We start from the raw sequence: 25,791 nt of genomic DNA on the forward strand, positions 1-25,791 counted from the left end.
TGTACCAGTTCGGAGAGCGATCAGACAGTGCTGCCTTATCTCAGGCCAGCTCTACAGTTTTGCTATTGAACCTCTCCTGTGTAGGCTGAGGAACAGGTTACAGGGTTTGTCTCCCAGAGCTGGCTCCGAGCCGCTCTGTAGCCGTATCAGCTTATACACATACATGTCAACCTTTGGTCAATCAAACCTGTATAACCAACCTCCAAAATCCGTATTTCCCTTATAAAATCCGTATAAGATGCAAATTAAAATAATTTACCTAAAATTTGAATGATAATTAACAATGATATATCCCAGTTACTTTTTATTCAATATTAATAACAATAAACCTTCAGAATGAATACAAAGCTCCAATGTTTGACAAAAACACAAAGTGTTATCAGCGTAGTTACGAAGGAAATACTTCGTTGTTTGGAGACAGGTTTCACCGAGCGGCTATTATGCGCGAGACTTCATATTAGCCACAAAGTCAGAAAAATCTGTTCGTAAAATTACGTTATAATGACCAAATACAATGAAAAGTATTTTTCCAGTCTCACCTGTGAAAGGTAATCCCATGTGATCTCGTTTGGACGGTAAACCTGTTGGTACAGTTAAACGCAGCACATGAATGAGGCATCTTTATTCTCGGCTACTGTCTAGACGCTATACCAGAGACGGCTGAAGAATCTCCACTTTGCCACATCCAATATGGCGGCGAGGATGACGTATGATTCTACGCAGAAGGCGGCGTCTATGTTTATATGTCTATGACTTCACGGTTGGTGGGATTCTCGCAATGCGGTGTGCGCATGATCAAAAGTGGAACGAAGTCTCGCTACCACAAGATAACGCGCGATTTCATAAGACTCTTTACTGGCTGGCTGTGGTGTACGGTATGTTTGTAAATGTTATGCACTCTTTTATCATCGTGGGAATTGATTATAGCTCTAAATAAATATTGAAGTTTTTTTTAAAGAATCCGTATAACTTTATTTATATGCCCGTATACTACGTTTATTGAATCAAATCCGTATAAAATACGGACATTCCGTATAGGTTGACATGTATGTATACAGATGATGTCAGTGTTTTTTTCCAAGATCAGAGAGATACCCAGGGACTTAAAGAAAGCCTGGTGGTGTATGAAAAAGCTTCCTCCACTAAAGTAAACTGGGACAAATGTGAAGCCTGCTTGATAGGTCAGTGGAGCGTAAGAGACATCCCTGATCTTCCTGGGAACCTAAGGTGGGGGAAAAGAGGCATCAAAGTTCTAGGAGTGTACCTAGGGTGTGAGGACTTCCAAAAACAGAACTGGGAGGGAGTGCTGGAGAAAGTGGATGCCAAGTTGTCTAAGTGGAAATGGTTGCTTCCCCAGCTGTCCTACAGGGGAAGAGTACTGATAGCTAATAACCTGGTCGCCTCTTCTCTTTGGCATAGACTGATCGTCTTAGTGCTACCACCAGGTGTCGTGAAGGACGTACAGCAGCTCCTGGTGAACTACTTCTGGTCAGGTCAACATTGGCTGAAGGTACCGGTTCTGTATCTTCCTGTAGCAGAAGGAGGGCACGGTCTTATGGACATCCTCTCAAGACTCGCCGCTTTCAGACTGCAGATGGCACGGAGGCTACTATATGGCTCTGGCTATTGCTGGCTGACCTCTGCTCAGCTGCTTCTGAGGAAGGCTGGCCAGCCGGGACTGGGCAAACAGCTGTTTCTTCTAAGATCTTCTGAAGTTGACCTGACTGAAATAACGCCTTTCTATAACTCAGTGCTTGAAGCATGGAGGACATTCAAGTTCACAAGGACCGCTGACCTCAGACCTGGAATGTGGATCTTTGAGGAGCCACTGTTCCACAATAACTACTTCACATCTACTATGCTTTCCTCCACATCATTTAAGAGCAAAGTTTGTCGAGGCTGGCATTGTTAAACTTGGCCATCTTATAAGAACGTCTCCGGAAAGCCTTGGTAGAGTCGTTAACATCAGGTCTTCCAGGGTGCTGAGGAAGATGGTGGAGGACGTCTGGGAGTCCCTGACTGTACCGCTGAGGTTATACACACTAAACTATACCCTAATTGATCAATGGCATGAGGCTCAAGACTACATCTTTCCCACACTAAGCGCCAGGCCTACTGTTAAGGAGTGGTGAGAGGAGAGCGGGCTGCTTCTGTCCCTGAAAACACCAGTGTTGGGCAACTTCAGCTCTTGCGGGAAGAAGCAGCTCTACCACAGCTGTGTGAAAATACTGAACATTCGCTCTCTGGCCAAAGTCAGGGAGTCGAGGTAGATCCAGGTTTTTACTTCAGACTGCACGCCTAAAGGCTGCTGGCGGATTTTATACAAGCCGCCTGTTGAAAAACGGATGGCTAACCTCCAGTGGAGGATTATCCATGGAGCAATGGCTACAAACAGACACAAGGTTCACCTGGATCCAAGCACTGGGGAGGGACGTCTCTTTTGTAACCAACAAGAAACTTTAGAACATTTAGTGTCTCTTTGTCCTCGCCTAGTGGGTCTGTTTAGAGTACTGAAAGAGTTGGTGGAAAATTTGGAGGAGAAATTTTCTGTTCCTTTGCTTATTTTTGGGCCAAAATATACAATAAAAAAAAGACAGACTCTGGTTTTAATTAATTTTCTACTTGGAAGTGCAAAATTAGCAATATGGAAGAGCAGGAAAAACCAGATGCAAGGCTGAGTTTGAGTTGTAGTAATGAATGTTTACAAATGCACTTTTTCTTCTATATTTTTATTAGGTTTTACTTTTAGTAGATAAGAACACAAATGGACTGATGTGGTGCAGAGCTTGAAAGGGTTAGATACAGCTCATCTCCGAGTAGAACATGCTTTTTACATGTCCAACAACCCGAACATGTTTTTTTTTTTTTATAGATTTGTGGGGTATTAGACAGGTTTTATGTTCACTTGAAGGGGACGGTTCACTGGCTCTTAATTTTTAACTTCTTTAGTTTTTTTAAATCTAATTTTTAATTACATATTGTGTATGTGTGTGTGTGAGAATTTTTTTTTTTATAGAGAAGGGTCCTTGTGTAATAGATTTGATGAGTTGTAGTCATGAATGTTTACAAATGCACTTTTTCTTCTATATTTTTAAGTTTTACTTTTAGTAGATAAGAACACAAATGGAACATTGAAATAATTCAATGTTTTAAAAGGCAAAAGTCTCTCTCTCTCTCTCTTTCCCTCTCTCTCTCTGTGTTTCCCTCTCTCTCTCTCTCTGTTTCTCTCTCTCTCTCTCTCTCTCTCTCTCTCTCTCTCTCTCTCTCTCTCTCTCTCTCTGTGTTTCTCTCTCTCTCTCTCTCTCTCTCTCTCTCTCTCTCTCTCTCTGTGTTTCTCTCTCTCTGTGTGTGTTCCCCTCTCTCTCTCTCTCTCTCTCTCTCTCTCTCTCTCTCTCTCCAGGTCGTCTGGGAGAGAGTAGTTGTGAGAGTGATGAGTATCTGTGTGGTAATGGGAAATGTGTGCCGCGCTCCTGGCGCTGTAATGGACTGGACGAATGCGGAGACAACACGGATGAGAGGAACTGCATTGGCCCTCCCACGCCCGCCCAGGCCAGCCTGTGTGCTCAGGGTACACTGGAGTGCAGCCTTACCCAGTCAACTCGCTGCCTGCCCTCAGCGCTCCGCTGTAATGGTGTGCACGATTGCCCTGACGGCTCTGATGAGGCTCAGTGTCCTGATATGGTGTGTGGAAAACGGCTGGCCAACTTCTACGGCATGTTCGCCTCGCCCGATTTCTTCCGGCCAAACCGCAGCACAGGCACTGACCTCTACTGCACCTGGTTCCTGGACACACAGGTTCTTTAAAATATATTCCACAAAATAGATAGATAGATAGATAGATAGATAGATAGATAGATAGATAGATAGATAGATAGATAGATAGATAGATAGATGTTTTAAAAGCATTTGTCTGGTTTATTGTATGTTTTATTTTATATAAATCAGGGACATTTAGAGACTAAATCCAGCAACAACAAAAAAAAACCTGACTAACTGACCAATTAATTAATTGTTTTACACAAATTGTTGGGAGACTCAATTCAGGACTAAATTTGGATACCAATAAACTTAAATATTCACTTCTATATACATTATTTATACAATAGTTTATTTATATAGATTTTATGTTCTTGTTTTGAAATTATAGTTTGTGGGGGGGGTTTGTTTGATTTTTTTTAAATTGTGGAAATTCAAGGCGTAAATCTGGATAAAATGGCTGTGTGTGTGTGTGTGTGTGTGTGTGTGTGTGTGTCCACATTCAGTGGATATGACCAATTGCATGCTCTGGCTACTCTACTACTAGGATATCAGCTCATATACCGTGAGTAGAGAAAAACAAAATGGCGGAGCGTGTTGCTGAACCAACTGAGGATGAACTAAAAACTCTACTCAAAAACAAAACCACAAAAAATAGAAACGCAACAAAATATGGAATAAAAGAGCATATCTTTTTTTCCCCCCCACAAATTTTTCACAAATTGCTCCTGTCATTTTGCCGGTTTGTTTACATCCCATCTCATTATCTGTAGCCGCTTTATCCTGTTCTACAGGGTCGCAGGCAAGCTGGAGCCTATCCCAGCTGACTACGGGCGAAAGGCGGGGTACACCCTGGACAAGTCGCCAGGTCATCACAGGGCTGACACATAGACACAGACAACCATTCACACTCACATTCACACCTACGCTCAATTTAGAGTCACCAGTTAACCTAACCTGCATGTCTTTGGCCTGTGGGGGAAACCGGAGCACCCGGAGGAAACCCGGGTGAAACCCGGAGGAAACCCACGCGGACACGGGGAGAACATGCAAACTCCGCACAGAAAGGCCCTCGCTGGCCACGGGGCTCGAACCCAGAACCTTTTTGCTGTGAAGTGACAGCACTAACCACTACACCACCGTGCTGCCCGGTTTGTTTACATTCTAAGCGGAAATTATTTTGTTGGATATTTTGTATAAAGTTTTTATTTATTGAATTTGCAAAAAATAAAAATGCTCCGTTTCTCAAAATCCAGTGAATGTGGATAGAATAATACAGTTATTCCACTCAATCTTGTCGTACATGGATATTAGACAACTTGGTGCTACGCGCATCATTGGCTATCAGTTCATGTACGACTTGATTTCGTGGAATAACTTAAATATATATCGTACCTCTTTTTATATACTTTATTTTTTTAAATATTATGTTTTTTCCTGATATTAACACACACACACACACACACACACACACACACACACACTGTGTGCAGGACCCGAAGCCCCTGCTGCTGCGGTTGGACCTGCAGCTGGGAGCGGGTGACTCGGTGCGTGTGTATGATGGTCTCGGGGAACGAGCCGAGCGTCTGCTGCAGAGTCTGACACACCACAACAACCAGCGTTCGGCCGTGCTGGAGTCCTCACAGGGGCAGATGAGCGTCCTGTACCACGCCAAACCACACAGTCAGGGGCACGGCTTCAACGCCTCCTACCAGGTGAGAACCGGAGCCAACGCCCTCTTTCTGGAAATGAAGAAATAAACCTGAACCTTCAGAAAGATTTCCTGCTCCTCCTCAGAGGGTGGAGGTGGTGTGGGGTTGTTAATATAAAAGATTACAGACGAAGCCCATTTATTTATTTATTTAGTTATTTTAATCATAGTGACTTTTGATCATTAGTATGACCTACAAAAGATGACCTAACCTGTCATTGACCTTTGACCCTTCTCTCTGTGTCCTTCAGGTGAAGGGTTACTGTTTCCCTGGTGAGCTTCCATGCGGGCCGGATGAAGGCTGTTACTCTCAGCATCAGCGCTGTGATGGGTACTGGCATTGCCCGAGTGGCCGTGATGAGCTGGGGTGTGCGCTGTGTGCCCCGGGTCAGTACCCGTGCCAGGGAGCCGGAGGTGTGTGTTACTCGGCTCACGAGCGCTGTGATAATCAGAAACAGTGCCCAGACGGATCAGATGAGAAAAACTGTTTCTCGTGCCAGCCGGGGACATTCCACTGCGCGACTAACCTGTGCATCCTGGAGACGTGGCGCTGTGACGGGCAGGAGGACTGCGCTGACGGCAGTGACGAGCGTGAGTGCCAGGCTGCAGTGCCACGCAAAGTGATCACGGCGGCGCTGATCGGCAGCCTGGCGTGCGGCTTGCTGCTCGTCATCGCCCTCGGCTGCGCTTTCAAACTCTACTCACTCCGAACGAGGGAGTACCGGTGAGACACCATCTGTTCAGCTCCGTCTCTCCGTTTCCATTCACGAATTTTATCCACATAAGAGGGTTGAAACTACGATAATAATCAGATAACTGTTTTTGGGAAATGTGTTGTTTCTATGGAAACCAGCATGGCAAACTCCATCTTTATTGATTAAAAAATCTAAATCAAAAACTTGGATTTAATACGTAAAGAAAATGAGGCGAGTTCCTTTTTCCACCCTGAAGTTGATGATTTTTCTGTAACAGCACGTCTGGAAGCGTTTCATTCCTCGTATATGACTGCAGTTTCCCAACAAATGTCTCTCTTTTTTTTTTTTTTTTTGTATTGAATTATGGTGCGACTTATTATTTATCCATTTCTGGTTAATTTAATCTTCTGGAACATCCAGAACAAAAGTCAGTTCCTATGATAATTTACATTATAGCATCTATAAACATCCTCCCCCCCACGTCTCTCTCTCTCTCTCTCTCTCTCTCTCTCTCTCTCTCTCTCTCTCTCTCATTCACTCCCTCTCGCTCTCTCTCCTCTCACTCACTCAGTCACTCTCCTCTCTCTGTTTCTCTCTCTCTCTCTCTCTCTCTCTCTCTCTCTCATTCACTACCCCCCCCCCCCATTCGAACAAGTGCATTAAAATAAACCTGTGATTTGTAGCTGGAGATACTGTCAAAGCTGCTGATATAGAAAATTAATAAGTGACTTCTAGCCAGTCAGAAGCAAGAATTCCACAACATGTTGAATATCAATCAATCAATCAATCAATCAATCAATCAATCAACAACTTTATTAAAGTGTCGAACTTATAGCTGGTCACAAATAGCCTACTAATTGGGGACACTCGCTATAAATCAGGGCTTTGAACCAGAATTTTTTTCCTATTGGTTCGTTCCGAACAGAAACAGAATTTTAACGTTTCCGGTTTTGGGTTCCACCGTTAAATAAACGTTCCCGAACCGGTTAGAACAAAAAAATTTCGTTCCCGGAACGGTTAATTACGTTCCCTGTCAGCTGTTTAACAAATGGCTATAAAATTATGTCTCTGTCTCATCCAGCTTAAGCCAAATGTAGGCTAATTCTATTACAACCTTCATTAAATAAGACAAGAAATAATTCAAAACAATTATTATTTCAAATGTTGGCGATTTGGATTCTCAGTATGTCTTCTCATCTACACAAACAGAAAAAGTGCCAAAAATGAAAGATAATTCATTTAGTGTGTTACCAAAGGCTAGTCAGGCCCTATGCATTGATAGGCTAACAGAGGTTAACGTCATTTAATGTTCGCGATCCTCTCATTAACATGGACAAATATATTGATATCGTGTTTGAAATTGACGTTTTTGAATAACGATAGACTGCAATATTTACCTCTTATTTAAGATGTGGAGACGTGATAGTAGTCCACCCTCCCGCTCTCTCCATTCAGTCAGCGAACGTCACACAGGAAGTGAACCCCAGCGGGTCATAGAAACTTGCGCAGGAGAAGAATGACTTTTTTTATTTGTAGGCTACGGAAACTTTGAGGAACGAAATAAAAACCGGTATTAACCGGTTACCATTATTTTTAATAAGCGTTTCTGTTCCGGAACATAAAAAATAATAAAGTTTCTGGTTTCGTTTCTGTTCCATGTGAAATAGAAAAAGTTCCCGGTTTTCGTTTTCGTTCCTTGAACCGGTTCAAAGCCCTGCTATAAATAAATATGAATAAAATCTGAAATACATACTTCTATCTCATCTCATTATCTGTAGCCGCTTTATCCTGTTCTACAGGGTCGCAGGCAAGCTGGAGCCTATCCCAGCTGACTACGGGCGAAAGGCGGGGTACACCCTGGACAAGTCGCCAGGTCATCACAGGGCTGACACATAGACACAGACAACCACTCACACTCACATCTACGCTCAATTTAGAGTCACCAGTTAACCTAACCTGCATGTCTTTGGACTGTGGGGGAAACCGGAGCACCCGGAGGAAACCCACGCGGACACGGGGAGAACATGCAAACTCCACACAGAAAGACCCTCGCCGGCCACGGGGCTCGAACCCGGACCTTCTTGCTGTGAGGCAACAGCGCTAACCACTACACCACCGTACTGCCCGTACTTCTATCTATAATCTTAAATATAAATGATAAATGTATACTATAAAACTTAGAAAGTCCTAACTGTTATTCTCGACCAAAACAAATTTAAGGATTCTTAATTAGAATGGAATATTAAATAAATATCTACTCAAATCTATAATCTTAAATATATATGATAAAATCTTAATTCTAAGATGTTTTATATTGTAGGTAAAACTCATCAAATCTTCAAATCTAAATCTCAGTATTAAATTCTGTATTACTATGCCGATTGTTCTATATTCTCAGTCGTGGGATTTTAACTTTGACGTGCAGAGCGTGAGGCACAGCTGCCTTGTGCTATCGATATAAGATCCTTCTTTCTTATGTGTGACTTAAAGGAAGATACAGAATTTGCTTTTCTATCATTACTGTCTAGTTTTGATCACAAATATGGGCCAAAGTATCTCAGTGACTGTTTCCCATGATGTACGCTGTTGAATCTGTTGATGGAAAAGTCTGACTTTCTGAGATTGGAGGTACATTGTGATCTTCCAAACAGATCTGTTATATTAGCAGGGATCATATCGTTCTTTACTTTATACATCATTATCGCTGTGTCTTGTAGCCTTCTGTTGAATAGACTGGTCATAGTCATTGTACAGCATCGTTCTTTGTCCTCGTGTGTTTACGCGCTCCAGTTTTCTCTGTCTGATGATCGACAGAAGTGCCAGACAAGAATACAGTCTGACATACGGTTGGATGGCTGCCCTGTCGATGTTAGCTTGGCCTTGATTGGAATAAGTTTTCGAAGTCTTGTCAGTCCACCTGTTCATCGGTTAGCTTTGCTGTCGATGGCGGTCATTAATATTCAGGAACAGACACTGGTCATGTGACAGGCCAGGGAATTCACCAGATATTAGAAATGGGTTTTACAGATAGTCAGTCTCTCCTCCCTCCCTCTCCGTGTGTGTGCGTGTCCCCCCCCCCCCACCTGCTCTCTTTATATCATTATATCATTACATCATTCTTTTCCCTTCTCACCATCTGTTCTTATCACCTCTCTTCTTTCATCATACTTTTTTCTCCTGATTCAATTTGTCAGGAGAGAGAATATAATCTCTCTCTCTCTCTCTCTCTCTCTCTCTCTCTCTCTCTCTCACACTCACTCACACACACCTCTTAGCATCCACAGTGATGACAGATGAAGGTGAGCATTAGTCAATAAGTGCTGCAGCTGTTCAGATGATGTAGCATCACTGCTCTGAGTCAGGACTTAAACTATCGATCTGAAATATGAGAGAGAGAGAGAGAGAGAGAGAGAAACAGAGCGCATGAGCGAGAGACTGACTATCTGCACACTATCTGAATTGAGAGGGAGGGAGGGAGAGAGTGAGACAGCTAGAAACAGATGGAGAAAAAGAGATTGATTGATTGAGGAACAAAGTATTTGGACACTGATCTAAAATATACTCTTTTTGTTCCATATGGAAATAGAACTATAAAGACACAATGCACTTTCTGTTCAGTCATGAGAGCACTGTTGCTAAGCAACTGGTAAATATGGACACGGCATAAACTTGGCTAATCACTGAGCTAACTAGCATGTAGATGTTCTGTAGATGTTTATATGAAAGAAATCAGGGCAGAATGATGGAGGAAATGAGACAAAAAATCAACAAGGCGAGCTCACCATTCAACAGTTCTGTTACTGAATTACTAATAAAAGACTCAAAAGGACAAAAACTGCCACCAAAACGAAGAATTATTCCACTTGTCATTAATCAGTCATAAGAATCATGAACAGCATCACAAAGATTTCACTGTGAACTAAAAAAAAAATCCAGTGAGGGCTGTAAAAAAAAAAAAAATCTGAGCTAAATAACCCATGATTGAATCGCGATATTGCGTCATGAACATGACGCATGACTTCATTTAAACAGCGTTGTTTCTAATCACTGACCGTTACAACATCAGCTCTTTGACTTTGTTACAGTCAGATCCAGATAACCTAAAAATGAGCTCGAACTTAGCTAAAAATTGTAAATATAAACACACAAAGTGTAATTGTGGGGAGAAAAAAAAGTTCTAGTAAGGCTTTTTAAAATGGGCCGTTTGGACCCGAACAGAACATCAGGTAGGAAGTTTTTGGAGGCTGTAACTTTTTTTTTTTGTAATTTTCTCTTTATTTAGCCATCAGGTCACATACAATAGAGGATATTATCCTCCCATTTCTCATTTCTTTCTTTCTTTCTTTCTTTCTTTACACAGTAGTTTCCTTTGCAAAAACTTAAATAGGTAAACAATTCAAACCCAAATAAAACCATTTGGCCAAATAAAAAAAATAGTGTGTTTCCGGTAACCCGACCGATCGAGAATTTCCGCGTCGAAATTGCCGACCGTAAAGTTTTTATTAAAAAATTTCCCTCGATCTTTTAGTGTAAGCGGTGTTAGTTTGTCATAATTTTTTGTTTCAACGCATTCAAGTTGTGAAAGAAACGATAAAAAGTAAAATGTTTCGCCACTTCTATCAGCCCTCCTGCATAAACATGGAAGCGCACTTGTATACTGAAGGAGGAAGGGAAAACTGAGCCGAGCCGCCATTTTGAATCCTCATTCAAGGTTGTAATGCAAATTGCTTCCTGTTCAGTATACAAGTGCACTTCCATGGCAGGGAAAAACACTACATTTTACCGCCTATGTAGTCCCCTATTTATACAAATAGGAGTCATTCAGGATTCAGCCATGTTTGTGCTCGGTGTTTTTGCTCGACCCAAATTCTACAGTAGGCTAGGCTAGGCCGTCTGCTTTTAATGGAAGTAGCCTAGCCTAGGACTTTATTTTCACGTTATTTCTTGATAAGGTGTTTTCACGTTATTACATGAAAATATCATGAAATATCGCTTCCGTAGCTCATAACTCGAACTCTCGCGATATATATATATATATATTTTTTTATTCGTTTAAAGATTTAAAACACTTTTTTAAATTTTATTATGATGTGTGGTATAAAGGATTCTGTGCCAAAATACTATTTTGTAAGATGTTGTGTTAATTTTTTTGAACAAAATAAAAAAAAAGAAAAAAAAACCTTTTTCCTACCTACCGACCTTATTTTAGTATTTCATGTTACCGGAAACACACTATTTTTTTTTTTTGCCTTTCTAGCAGAGAAAACCCAAAAAATATCCATCCATAATCGTCACAACATTGTGTACCTGGGCCATTTTTTAAACATTTTTATATACAATAAAAACAATTAGAACATGGGGGTAAGTTTCACTGTCTTCCTTAGAAAAGAATTAAAGAAAAAGAAAAGTGACATGCATAGATACATTACAGTACAGGAAGATGCCTCAAGCAAAATCTGATCTTAAACCCATTTGTTCAACATACCCAGTCCATCTAAGCCAGATTCTAGAAAAGTCGTCAGTCTTTATTTTGAGGGAGTAAGTCAACTTTTCCATTGTGCATATATCATGAATTACATCTAGCCATTCTGCTGTTGTAGGAGGGTCTGACTTTAACCATCTTCTTGATATTGTTTTTTTACTCGCCACCAGTAGTATAAGTAACAACTTTTTATCCCAGTAGTCCCAACAATCAAGTGAAATATTTCCTAAGTATAAAATGTCAAAAGAGGCTGTAACTCGTTTTTAATATAAAACATCTTGCTGTGTTTCACCACAGAGCCTTTGAAACCCAGATGACTCAACTGGAGGCAGAGTTTGTTCAAAGAGAAGCTCCGCCCTCATATGGTCAGCTGATTGCTCAGGGGCTCATCCCACCTGTGGAAGATTTTCCTGCTTATAATCCTGCTCAGGTAAATACGTCCGACACGCGTGTACATGTTCAACACACACACACGAACCAATAAAACATGCAGGAACAGTAGTAGTCCCCACTTACTTTGTAGTTAAACTAAACTGAAATAAAATATAGCAGCATAAAAACGAAATAATATTAAATATGACGATAAGAGAGTAATTTGTTATAGTGGTGATGTTTTGTTTGTTTTTTTCCCATGCATGATAAATGACATCAAAATGTTTGAACCAAAATAAAAACAGATGACATCATATCTATACTTTTAACACTTTCATAATATTAGTCCATTAGACATTTAATCAACCGTGTGTTAATGCTAATATATTCTGATAAATATTTATTCACTAGCTAATCGTTTTGCATTGTGATTAATGGATTATTAAGAAATTATATTAACCTATGAATGTCGCTATTCATGATCTGTATACACTCCTCGGCCACTTGAATAGGAACTTGTTGTTGATTCTAAGATCCCTGTTCTTGGCTGCAGGAGCGGAACCTGATGTGGTGTTCTGTTCTGCTGTTGCATGCTGAGATGCTTTTCTGCTCACCACGGTTGTAAAGAGTAATTTATATGAGTTACTATATCCTTCCTGCCCAAAAAAGCTTGAACCAATCTGTCCATTTTCTGATCTCTGACCCTCTCTTATCAACAAGGCGTTTGTTTCCACCCACAGAACTGTCGCTCACTCACTCAAAAATGTTTTTTTGTTTTTCACACCATTCTGTGTAAACTCTAGAGACTGTTGTGTGTGAAAACCCCAGGAGATCAGCAGCAGTTTCTGAGATACTCAAACCAAAATACTCATCTGGCTCAAACCAACACCCATACCACAGTGAAAGAAAGTCACATTTCTTTGAGATCACAATTTTTCCCGTTCTGATGTTTGAACATGGTGAACATTAACTGAAAGCTCTTGATGTGTATCTGCATGATTTGATGCATCGTGCTGCTGTCGAGAGATCGACTGATTAGAGAACTGCAGAAAACAGAACAGCAGGTGAATGTAGGGGTGTTCCTAATAAAGTGGCTGGTGAGTATATTACTTAGGAGGAGGAAAAATCAAAGAACGATAATCAGCCAGTCAAAGATTAATTTTTTTTAAAACTCTGGAATAGAGAAAATTAGGAATGCCTTATACATAACTCTCGGTTTTTAAAATGCAAATGAACGCAGTTTTTTGACTGTTCATAGAGCTTGGGAATTTTATCTTATGGAAATATTTAAATAACTTGTCATGATTTTCATAAACATCCAGGTTTTATTTTATTTAACTTATTTTTTTAAATATGTGTGTGTTGAAAATATATAATGGGCATATGTCTGAATTAGTGCTTGGACCCCTTGTCATCGCTGCTTGCAGGGTTTTTTTTTTGTTTTTACTCTTTATGAAGCTGAGCTTCTTTTAAAAAAAAAAAAAGGGAGAGAGACGGAGAGAGACTTCAGCCAATCAGTCAGTAAAACTGCAGAGGAGTTAGTATCTTAATACACTGTACATTTAATATTTTGTTTTACAGATTCAGTGAATCTTTCTCTTCTTTCTAAAAGAGACAGTTTTTACTGTGTGCGGTTCAAATATTCTTTAAAATAAGTATCATGAAGGGCGGCATGGTGGTGTAGTGGTTAGCGCTGTCGCCTCACAGCAAGAAGGTCCTGGGTTCGAGCCCCGCGGCCGGCGAGGGCCTTTCTGTGCGGAGTTTGCATGTTCTCCCCGTGTCCGCGTGGGTTTCCTCCGGGTGCTCCGGTTTCCCCCACAGTCCAAAGACATGCAGGTTAGGTTAACTGGTGACTCTAAATTGAGCGTAGGTGTGAATGTGAGTGTGAATGGTTGTCTGTGTCTATGTGTCAGCCCTGTGATGACCTGGCGACTTGTCCAGGGTGAACCCCGCCTTTCGCCCGTAGTCAGCTGGGATAGGCTCCAGCTCGCCTGCGACCCTGTAGAACAGGATAAAGCGGCTAGAGATGATGAGATGAGATAAGTATCATGAATATTTTCAGATATTGGTGTTAAGGTTTTAGCTGTTTTAGCATCATGGCTTAATTAAAGACAATGTTCCTGTTGTGTTAATGTGTGTAATGTGTGCTTTTAAATGACACTTTTCATGCCATATTGTCTAACGAACTTAGTTCGTTCTGTTTCCCAAATTAAACGTTAGTAATTTAAACCACAGACCCTGACCAGAATAAAGCTTTTACTGAAGCTGAATGAATGAACATGAAATACAAGGGATGTAGCCTGATCTGAATACATTAATCAAAATGAAGGGATGACGTTTCCAGGGGTATAGAAACCACAAGGGAAAATATTTTCCAGTTGAAACCACGCCTACTTTAAAGGTAGACCGCCTTTCAGATTTTTCACGTGCAGGTCATAAAAAGAATTTTCCTGACACCCAATTATTTGTTTAGTGGACCGAAAGCTACCGAAAGACTTCCAATTTTATTAGTGTTTTTTTTTTTTTTCAAATAGAACAATTAATAAGTTTAGAGCCACGTGGCCCTAAATTCTCCACCATTTTTTTCCTGCTTCACCATGAGCCAATACAAGATACTATGTCATGCATCACGTGGTGGGCTTTCCCCATTCATGCAAGGCATTGTGGGATACAGATTTGAAACAGGAGAGAAAAATGGAGGACGTGAGTGTGCGAATGAAACGTGAAAGACCGACTACAGTAACAGAAAGAAAGTGAAAAGAAAAGACGTTATGTTATATATGAAGGAAAAGAAACGCAGGACCAAACTAATAAATATGGGCGCTCAGCGAGCACCTCGGTGTGATCAGCTGTTCGTTTAGCGACAGAATGATGGAACTGTCAGCGCATGCTCAAAGGGAAACCTGCGCATGCGCACACACACGGACTTCCTCTGTCTGCTTGACTGCACGAAGCGAGCGATTTCATGCACATTATTTGCTTTAATCCCCTCAAATTAAATAAATAACTTCCCAGCCACAGAATGGCCTGATATTTTGAGATATATTACAGAAATAAACGTATATCACAATGACCACATTTTCAGACGGAACTAAATTTCACCGATTTTATGAAATTGAAAGGCCGTCTAGCTTTAATCTGAATATAGACACCAGTACGGATATTTGAAACACTAAACAGATAGACACTGGAAAAATATACAGTAAACTTCATGTCATTTCAAGTCAATCTACTTTATTATAGCTGATTAAAACAAGAATCAATCAAATCAATTAATTAATCAAAGCTTGATTTAAAGCAATAAATCAAACCTGTATCATTTCTTTCTTTTAAGTAAACTTCACTTATTTACTTATTCCACAGACATTTTTCTTTAACATTGGCTTTTTTGTTGGAAAAGTAACACACGCTCGCAGTTCCTCCGTCATCATATGAGCAGAAACGAAAACCAGGGCTGACTTAAGTGAGAGAAAGAGAGAGAGAGAGCGTTGAAGGTCACAGTAACGGTGTAATATAACATCAGTGTTGTCGTATTTAGCCTCCAGCTGTCAGAGCTTTCTGCACACACACTGCGCCAAACTCTGCAGGAGTGAAAATTCTCCTCGTACTGACTGATTTGCATGCGTGATGAGAAGGCAGAGATGGTCTCTATGGAAACGGATGATGTATTGCCAGTTGATTGACTGGTCTGGTCACGGCCTTATTTTTCACAGAGTGACTCTTGGACATGAAAGCACAGTTTCACAAAGTCGAGACTCAGAAGTGTGTGTGTCAGGAGTGTGAGAGGACAGCACTCGGAGCTTGGCGTTAATACAAACCGTATTTCTAAAAAGGAACGGTTCAGCTGAGTGCAGCAGTGATCATGTGAGCGTGCAACAGTTTCTCGGTGAAAGCTGTGAGAGGATCTCTCTCTCGACATAATTAGTGCTCGACGGTGCTTCAGGTCGACTTCAGGTTCTCACGGAGACACTTTCACCTGCCCAGACATGTTTGATGTTTTTTTCTTCTTCTTTCCATGGCACGGTACTAACAAGGCCTTGCGTGTTACAGCTGCTGCTTGTTAGCGTCCTCCAGCCATGCTGTTTTTAGAGCACCCTGAGTTTCACACTCCTCCAGCTCACTGTCTTTCTCCATCCTGAATCAAAGCCATGTGGAGTTTATCACATGGTTTATCAAACTGAGAACTGTGAGGAGAAAAGCTCGACCTCGACATTCGTACTCAGGAGACTGTTTCATGCTGCACGTAGCAAAGCAACAGGAAGCATGGAGCTGTGATTTTATAAATACACACAGTTCTGTGCAAAAGTCTTCGGCCCCTTTTTTTTTTTTCACGCAAACCTTGTTATGGCCTATTTTATGACTTCGACATTATCGAGTCAAAACATTACAAAAACATTTTAGAGTTCCAAACGTCCCCCCCCAATGTTACAGAAAAAAAGTTTGTAATATGTCTGAGCAGCATATTCCATAAAAGAGCACTTTTCAGATTTAAAAAAGAAAACATAATGAAGGCTAGTGGAAAATTTTTGGTGCAAAACTAAGACGCGAGTGTGACAAAGTGTCCAGAAGAACTGTGGCTGGTTCTGGAAGATGCTCAGTAAAACCTACAGCTCATTTCCACATAAAACTGACCTCACTGGACTTCAGACTTTTTAAAAAAATTTTTTTATAAAAGCAAAGGGTCATCTCACACCAAATATTGACTTTGTTTCATTTATTATGGATTACTGCTTACTGTTTTTTGTTTGTTTGTTTTTAATGGTGAAACATTTAATTTCATTATTTAACCCATTTTTAGTCTTTACATGTGCCTAAGACTTTTGCACAGGACTGTATTTTACACAACAACGCTGTTGAATTCTGGATTGTGATTGGTCGTCAGGTGTTGAATAATTTTCTGTTCAACCACAGGTTTATATTAATGCACTCACTCATTCTAGCACGTTATCGTTTCTATAGTAACAGCTCATTCACAGGGACCTAAAAATTGTATGTAATCATCGATATGGATTTTGTCTTATTAACTTCAAGAGCGAGAAAAACAGACGCTGGTGAAGGAACGACTGTTTATTTTGCACAGTACTGTATAATATATCAACAGAGATTGATAACAGATAGGACATTATGTCTGGGAGGTTTGAAGCTGAAAAAGGCTTATAAACGTACCGCCCCTCTAAATCTCATCTCATCATCTCTAGCCGCTTTATCCTTCTACAGGGTCGCAGGCAAGCTGGAGCCTATCCCAGCTAACTACGGGCGAAAGGCGGGGTACACCCTGGACAAGTCGCCAGGTCATCACAGGGCTGACACATAGACACAGACAACCATTCACACTCACATTCACACCTACGCTCAATTTAGAGTCACCAGTTAACCTAACCTGCATGTCTTTGGACTGTGGGGGAAACCGGAGCACCCGGAGGAAACCCACGCGGACACGGGGAGAACATGCAAACTCCACACAGAAAGGCCCTCGCCGGACCCGGGGTTCGAACCCAGGACCTTCTTGCTGTGAGGCGACAGTGCTAACCACTACACCACCGTGCCACTGCCCCTCTAAATATTTAAGTTATTCCATGAAATCGAGTCATACGTGAGCTGATAGCTGACGGGGTGCGTAGCATCGAGTTGTCTATAATCCATGTACGATGAGATTGAGTGGAATAACGGTTTTATTTTATCCACATTCACTGGATTTCGAGAAACGGAGCATTTTTATTTTTTGCAAATTCTGTCAATAAAAACTTTGTACAAAACGTCCGACAAAATCATTTCCGCTTAGGTGGACTTCTAAAAAAAACCTATCGATGGCTTCACGAATTGACTTTAGTGGTTTTTTTTTTGTTTTTTTTTATAGAAAGTGCCATCTCGCTGTCGTGCCGAGGTATAGAATTTAAGCTTTAGACATTTATTTAATCTTCCTTGGACAATTCAGTTCTGTAATTTTCAAACTTCTTTGAGCTTTTGAACCAGTCTAAAAAAATTCAATAAATTTTAATGCTTAAAGATGAAGAATGTGAACAAACCAGCGAAACAACAAGCAATTTGTGAAATGTGGTGATAATTCTTGAAAAATAAAAATACGTTCTTACTGTCAAATACTTTTACTCCCTATTTTGTTGCTTCTTTTTTGGGGTTTTGTTTGTGAGTAGAGTTTTTATTTTGTCCTCGGTTGGTTCAGCAACACCATTTTGTTTTTCTCTACTTTCGGTATATGAGCTGATTAGCCTAGTAGTAGAGAAGCCAATCAGAGTGCACGATTGCTCATATCCAGTGAATGTGGCTAGAATAATAATGGTTGCACTTGGCAGCAATGAAAATTAAATAAAAAAAAGAACAAATTGCATAAAAATATATTGACAACACGGTTGATTAAAATAAGATCTGAGAAGTCTTAAAAATCTTTGTTGATTAGAGACCTCCTTTTCAAATGTTTTTTGAACAGTGATGTGGATATTGATTGTAATGATGTTGGTATATTGTTCCAAAGAGATAAACCCATAGTGCAATAAGCTGTGACATTTTTCTCAATTCTATGCAAATTTATTTAATATATGCCTCTGTGCAGGCTCGCTTATTTATACTCCTTTTACATCTGAAAATAAACGCATCCGTTTTAAATGATGTTCCTGTCACTGCCCATAAACTGGACTTCCATGCGTCCTTTGTTAGTATAGATGTTAAGCTGTACATCCACTAGAGGGCAGCACAGAGTCAAAGTTTCTGAAGACAACTAACGTGGACAGTAGACGAGGTCGTAATAATGTACCTATTCGGGAAGAGGCAAAAGTGGAGTCAGAATTGTAGTCTCCTGTAAACATCATCTACTGTAGATGTTTAAAATGTCTTCCTAAATCGCATAACGTCGCCTCAAAAAGTTCCGCCATTTAAAAAATTTATACGTTGTGATTCAGTTGAACAATCATCTACACTGCCCCAACGAGTTCCAGTGCTACTGCTCCATTATATCAGTGTCCATAAACCGCACAAATACAGACAAAACAAAAAAACGGAGAGTACAGACAGAAGGCTCCACCCATATCCATATCCGTATACATATTTAACGTTGAGCATAAATGAGTCTTAATGCAACAAATCCAAACGATCTGCTCAAATGATTCCTTGGAGTAATCCTGCATCCTGTATGGTCTGATATTGCTTTGGTTTCCCGCTCACAAATTACGAATTTAATTCCTGTATGAAATTACTTCCTGTTTACTGATTGATGTGTAAAAATGGAAGAAAATCTTATTACCATGGTTACATTTTGTGTATAGCGATATTACGAAGAAGAAAAATGTAGCAGAGATTATTTGTACCTCGATCGAATGTACATAGCTAGTATGTTTTTTTTACTAATATGACAGTGAAGCTATTACGAAGCTGAGCATTTAACGCAAATCAATCCAGTTTAAACACGTGGTGTATAAATTCTCTAGTGGGCTGTAGGTGAAACATTTTAGACGTTATTGTTTCTCATCATGATAAAAATTTTGCGATGGCAGTAATGACTGTGACACGCCCACCAGAGAAGAAACAAGTGATACGAGTGATTTTTGACGCTTATTAGCATGATCTTGGCACACTTTGCTTTCTCTCTGTCTCTCAGGCGTCCGTCCTGCACAGTCTCCGCTCGGCCATGCGGAGACAGATGAGGCGTCACTCTTCCCGTCGAATGGCGTCGCGCCGCAGACTGGGTCGCCTTTGGAGTCGTCTGTTCCAGCGAGGGAGTCGACTGCGTAGTCATATCCTGCTCCTTACACCGCCTGGGCGTGCACACAGTCCCTCACAGACACACCCTCTGCCGTCTGGTCACGCGCACGTCAGCTCTCGGACTGGGAATAATAGCCACTGTGCTGTCGAGGGGCAGAGCTGCGAGTGGGTGGACCTGCAGGCTCACACCGAGATTCTGTGCTTAGCTGAAAGCGGGTCATCGCTCACATCGCCGACACTGCCACACTCCACCCCGGACACGCTGGAGGATGAAGACGACGAGAATGACGATGAGGATCGTAATCGAGCAGCAGATATTGAGCGCAGATCACGTGAGGCTCCACGTCGACCCTCACGTCTACCGTTTCAATCACGCGTGTCCAGGAGGGTCGTCCAGGGACTCGCGGCAGAACTGGGAGCCACGCCAATGACCCGCTACTCCATACTGGACGTCTCTCCTTTGTCCACTCCTGAGTCTCTGACATCATCATCATCATCATCGTCATCATCCAGCAGTCAGAATGAGGAGGAGATCAGTTCACCGACGCACACTGATGTCTGCACAAACACACACACTGATCCACACACTGACCTGAACACACACTCGGCAGTTCGAGATAAACCTCTAAAGCCAAACAGGATGCAGAGTGGACACCCGAGCAGCGACGAAGACGAGGACGATGTTCTGTTCATGCACTAAATGGTCTTCTTCGTCCTCTTTTAAACTTTTTTACACCTTTCACAGAAATCTTGTAATTAACGACGATCGTTCCAACGCAGAATTCGTCCATCATGGCATCAATTTTATTAACACTTGACTGAATCTGTTTATAATTCACAAACAGAAATGACTGTCGGTGCAGACATGAAGAGGAGTGTGTGCAGGCGTGGCCAGAGTTTCTCTGCAGAGAATGTGGGTGTGGTCAGAATTTCTGCAGGAGTGTTTGGGTGTTTTACAGGTAGATGGGTGTGGTCAAAGTTTCTGTCGGATTGTGTTTACTGAGCATTTCTGCAGCATTTGCAAGTCATGGTTTACAGGCGTGTTTTACAGGTAGCTGGATGTGGTCAAAGTTTCTGTCGGATTGTGTGAGGGTGTACTAAACTAAGCGTTTCTACAGGAACATGTAGGGCGTGGTTACATAATGTGCAGGCAGGTGGGTGGGTTACAGTTCCTGAAGGAATGCCTCTGGGTGTTCTACAGATTCAGAGTTTTTCCAGGAGCATTTGGGCGTGGTCACAGTTTGTGCAGGAATATGTGGGGGCGTGATCTGTGTTTCTCTAGTGGTCACAGTTTCTACAAGGACACATGGATGGGTGTAATCACTGTTTATGTAGGGACAAGTGGAAGTGGGTGTGGTCAGTGTGTCTGGAGGAATATATGGGTGTGGTCACAGATTGTTCAGGAATATGTGAGGGTGTGATCAGCATTTCTCTAGTGGTCACAGTTTCTACAAAGACGCATGGATGGGTGTAGGTAGAAGTGGGTGTGGTCATTGTGTCTGTCGGAACATTTGGGCGTGGACATTGGGCGTGGTGTGGTCATGGAGTCTGTCGCAGCTTGGGGCTTGGTCATTGTTTCTGGACAAGCATGTGGAGGTGGGTGTTGTTTCTCCCAGGATATGTGGGTGTGGATATTGTTTCTACAGGTGTATGTGGGTGTGGTCAAAGTTTCTACTGAGACGTGTGGGTGTAGCGATTGTTTGTGTCTGGTTACGGTTTCTTTAAAGGGATAGTTCGGGATTTTTGACATGAATCTGTATGACATCCCCATCAATAGTGTCGTGCAAACACACTGACTTACCCCTGACAGCATCCTGTGAGTCCAGTTCTTGTCCAGTTTTGCTCCAGACGAAAGTAGTCCGGCAAGTTTGTTGGGGTCACGAAAGTAAAACGTTTTTCGTCTCAAAACAGTATGTGTTCAAAAGAGTGATATATTTGCATCACAAAACCGTTGCCAAATAAAAAGTTAGACCTCGAAATCGCTTGGCACTATTTTCTCTCCCTTCTTATCACTGCGCGCTGCCGGCTTCATCCAGCTGCGGCTCCAGCTTCAAGGATAAGCTGGAGCCGCATAAGTAGGAGTCCCGGCGGGTGGTTTGTATTCGATTCGTTTATATCCCGACCTTGTCAGCTGTCAGATTTATGTTCATGGACCCGGTAAGCTGGTAAATAATATATTTTTTTCTTTACTAAATTCTAACAGGGGCGGCATGGTGGTGTAGTGGTTAGTGCTGTCGCCTCACAGCAAGAAGGTCCTGGGTTCGAGCCCCGGGGCCGGCGAGGGCCTTTCTGTGTGGAGTTTGCATGTTCTCCCCGTGTCTGCGTGGGTTTCCTCCGGGTGCTCCGGTTTCCCCCACAGTCCAAAGACATGCAGGTTAGGTTAACTGGTGACTCTAAATTGAGCGCAGGTGTGAATGTGAGTGTGAATGGTTGTCTGTGTCTATGTGTCAGCCCTGTGATGACCTGGCGACTTGTCCAGGGTGTACCCCGCCTTTCACCCGTAGTCAGCTGGGATAGGATCCAGCTTGCCTGCGACCCTGTAGAACAGGATAAAGTGGCTAGAGATAATGAGATGAGATGAGAATGAAATTCTAACAGAAAACGAGAGCGCCCGAAAGGGAAATCCGAGCCGAGCCGTCTCATGGCTGTAATGCAAATTGCTTTCCTCCTCAGTATACAAGTGCGCTTCCATGGCAGGGAAAAAGAAACTACCATTGCTGCCTATGTAGTGCCCTATTTATACAAATAGGAGTCATTCAGGATTCAGCCATGTTTTTGCTCCATGTCATGGCTGAATCCTGAATGACTCCTATTTGTATAAATAGGGCACTACATAGGCAGCAATGGTAGTTTCTTTTTCCCTGCCATGGAAGCGCACTTGTATACTGAGGAGGAAAGCAATTTGCATTACAGCCATGAGGCGGCTCGGCTCGGATTTCCCTTTCGGGCGCTCTCGTTTTCTGTTAGAATTTAGTAAAGAAAAAAAATATATTATTTACCAGCTTACCGGGTCCATGAACATAAATCTGACAGCTGACAAGGTCGGGATATAAACGAATCGAATACAAACCACCCGCCGGGACTCCTACTTATGCGGCTCCAGCTTATCCTTGAAGCTGGAGCCACAGCTGGATGAAGCTGGCAGCGCGCAGTGATAAGAAGGGAGAGAAAATAGTGCCAAGCGATTTCGAGGTCTGACTTTTTATTTGGCAACGGTTTTGTGATGCAAATATATCACTCTTTTGAACACATACTGTTTTGAGACGAAAAACGTTTTACTTTCGTGACCCCAACAAACTTGCCGGACTACTTTCGTCTGGAGCAAAACTGGACAAGAACTGGACTCACAGGATGCTATCAGGGGTAAGTCAGTGTGTTTGCACGACACTATTGATGGGGATGCCATACAGATTCATGTCAAAAATCCCGAACTATCCCTTTAAGAGCGTTAGGGCGTGTCGTCCCAGTTTTTGCAGGGATTATTTCAGAGTGGTTTGATGTTTTTACAGGTGCATGGAGGCGGGATCAGAGTTTCTACACAAGCATGTGAGCACGGCCATGGTGGGCGTGGTTACTGTTTCTGTTGGGTTTTTTTCAGGATTTAAAAAAACAACAAAACCAAAAAAACCCCGCACAGTCCTGATCACGTCCCTATGAACCTGAATGTGGGCTGAACTTGAGCTGTAGTGAATCCTGTTACTAATAAAATGCACACATTTCTGAAAATTTGCTCCACAGATGAGAAGCGGTGGAGCGCTCGTTCTCACGACACGTCTTTATTCCCTGGAAGTCTTCACTGGTTTCAGGAATGAAATCCAGACTGTCATGGAAAGATGGATAAAGTATCGGAGCTGTGTATGCAGGAAGTGATGCTCCCTCGACTGAATTGTTGTGCAAAATGACGAAACACGGTCACTCGTGGCCAGAACTGTGATGTGTCAGGCTCTCTTTAGGGGAGCAGAGATCTCAGGGACGTGTGCTGGTTTCTGGAAGAATGTATCGTTATATTTCTATCCGTGTTTGTTTCTGGAGAGTGTGTTTAGCTGAAACGTGGCAATTTGAGGATTGAGTCAGTGTTGTTTTTCTGTAAGCAGGAGTTTGAAATCAATAAATACATCAGAGGAAAAAAAAGAGAGGTGATTGCAAATGGAGTGAAAATGTAGACCTGAGTGTGTGCGTGCACACACACACACACACACGCGCGCACACACACACACACACACACGTTTGTCTCACTATCCTTGTGAGGACCTTCTACTGACATAATTATTATTGCAGTTAATTAATGCTGTGCTGCACCTCAACCCTAAACCTAACCTCAGTAATGAAAGGAAACTTTTTGGCTCTTTTTTTTCTTTTTCAATTTTTATTTAAAAAAACAAGCAAACACCCACGCAACAGCAATTTCCTTGTGGGGACCATCCAAATGTCCCCACAAGGTCAAAATTGTCAATATCCTTGTGGGGACATTTGGTCCTCAGTAGTATTATAAAAACCATGTGTGCGCACACACACACACACACTGCATTATTTCATTAAGCTATTTGTTCTGACAGAAGCTGCTTGAGAGAAAAGGTGAAAGATTTTATGGACATGAACTAACGACATGCATACATACAGGTGACGAATAAAGGAAAAAACTCTGGCTTGGTTATGATCGGGGGGGGGGGGGGGGGGGGGGGGGTGTATTTTATTCATTTTCTCACCATGGTTTGACTCCATTTGTTCCCTTGGACTGAAGTGTCACTGCAAATCAATACAAGGTTATTGTTTGATGGAACAGTTCTGTCCTGATGGGCGTGGTCTCTTTCTAAATGACTCCACCCCCTCCCCTCCCCATGCACAGTGCCTGAAGGCTCACTGAATGTTTTCTTTTATGAGGATTAAAATGATATCATATTCTCTGGCCTTCACGCAGACAATAAGTCAATCCAGTAGATCATTATGGAATGATGTGTTAGACAGGGATCATCATCATCATCACACCAAGGGAAATTCTTTGGGAAGAACGCTGTTCATCGCTCCAGTGATGCCGAGGAGCACTGAAGCTGACACTTTGTTGGTTTTTCCTTTCATTTGTCACCCTTCTGTCTGTCACATACCTCTGGGATCTGACTTAATCCACTGCAAGTGTGTTTGAAAGGTTGAGCAATAAGGGACTGGTTCTAAACCCAGAGGAACATTTTTGCATTTCTATTTCCTGTTTTATTTATTCTGGGTTTGTTTTGTTATTCTAACCACGTATTAATGATCTGATGGTTAACTTTAATGTCTATAAATTATTTAGACTTAATAAAAACCTTGGGCTGGTTGTAGGAGGATCCAGAGGGCCATTCATTTAACGCTTGGTCAGATAAAGTGCCAATACAGAGAGAATTATCCGAGAAAAATCCTGAATGTGTCGTGGTTTTAGATCCAGAAGAAGTTGGAGTTCACGTGGCATTGAAGAAATTGTACGTTTTCAGAAACCACTGCTGCTAAGTTGTGTAAGACAAAGCATCTACTTTTGTGGGATTTTTTTCCCTCCCTTGGCTCTTCTAATATGTAGATTGTACTTGAAAACATCATTAAAAAAACACATTTCTTCAAAAGCTCGAGGTTTCCTTTCACTCCTCAAATCTTGTCACTTCTTTATTATCTGACATCCATCCATCATCATTCAGCTCAAGCTTCTGGTTAATGTAATTGCTGTCACAAAAAAAAAAAAACCACTTTGAAAACATCAGCTATCATGTATATGCAGGTAACTCCAGAATTATTGGCACCCTTCCTTCCTTGTATAAAATAAGAGTAAAAATTATTACTTATGGGGGAAAAGTCTCATCTCATTATCTCTAGCCGCTTTATCCTGTTCTACAGGGTCGCAGGCGAGCTGGAGCCTATCCCAGCTGACTACGGGCGAAAGGCAGGGTACACCCTGGACAAGTCGCCAGGTCATCACAGGGCTGACACATAGACACAGACAACCATTCACATCTACGGTCAATTTAGAGTCACCAGTTAACCTAACCTGCATGTCTTTGGACTGTGGGGGAAACTGGAGCACCCAGAGGAAACCCACG

At 41.8% G+C, this 25,791-nt stretch overlaps 1 protein-coding gene across 1 annotated transcript in view; it reads left to right on the top strand.

Annotated features, from left to right (window-relative positions):
• The window catches only part of lrp3 (low density lipoprotein receptor-related protein 3), a 53,595-nt gene extending 32,115 nt beyond the window's left edge, over nt 1–21,480 (top strand). The window contains exons 5-9 of the mRNA XM_060911889.1: nt 3,401–3,795; nt 5,250–5,471; nt 5,719–6,191; nt 11,942–12,074; nt 19,626–21,480. Coding sequence (XP_060767872.1) covers nt 3,401–3,795; nt 5,250–5,471; nt 5,719–6,191; nt 11,942–12,074; nt 19,626–20,429 — 2,027 coding nt within the window. The 3' untranslated portion in view covers nt 20,430–21,480. The remainder of the gene's footprint in view (nt 1–3,400; nt 3,796–5,249; nt 5,472–5,718; nt 6,192–11,941; nt 12,075–19,625) is intronic.
• The last annotated feature ends 4,311 nt before the right edge of the window (nt 21,481–25,791 follow it).

The sequence above is a fragment of the Neoarius graeffei genome, chromosome 27 (assembly GCF_027579695.1).
Source record: "Neoarius graeffei isolate fNeoGra1 chromosome 27, fNeoGra1.pri, whole genome shotgun sequence".
Lineage (NCBI taxonomy): Eukaryota > Metazoa > Chordata > Actinopteri > Siluriformes > Ariidae > Neoarius > Neoarius graeffei.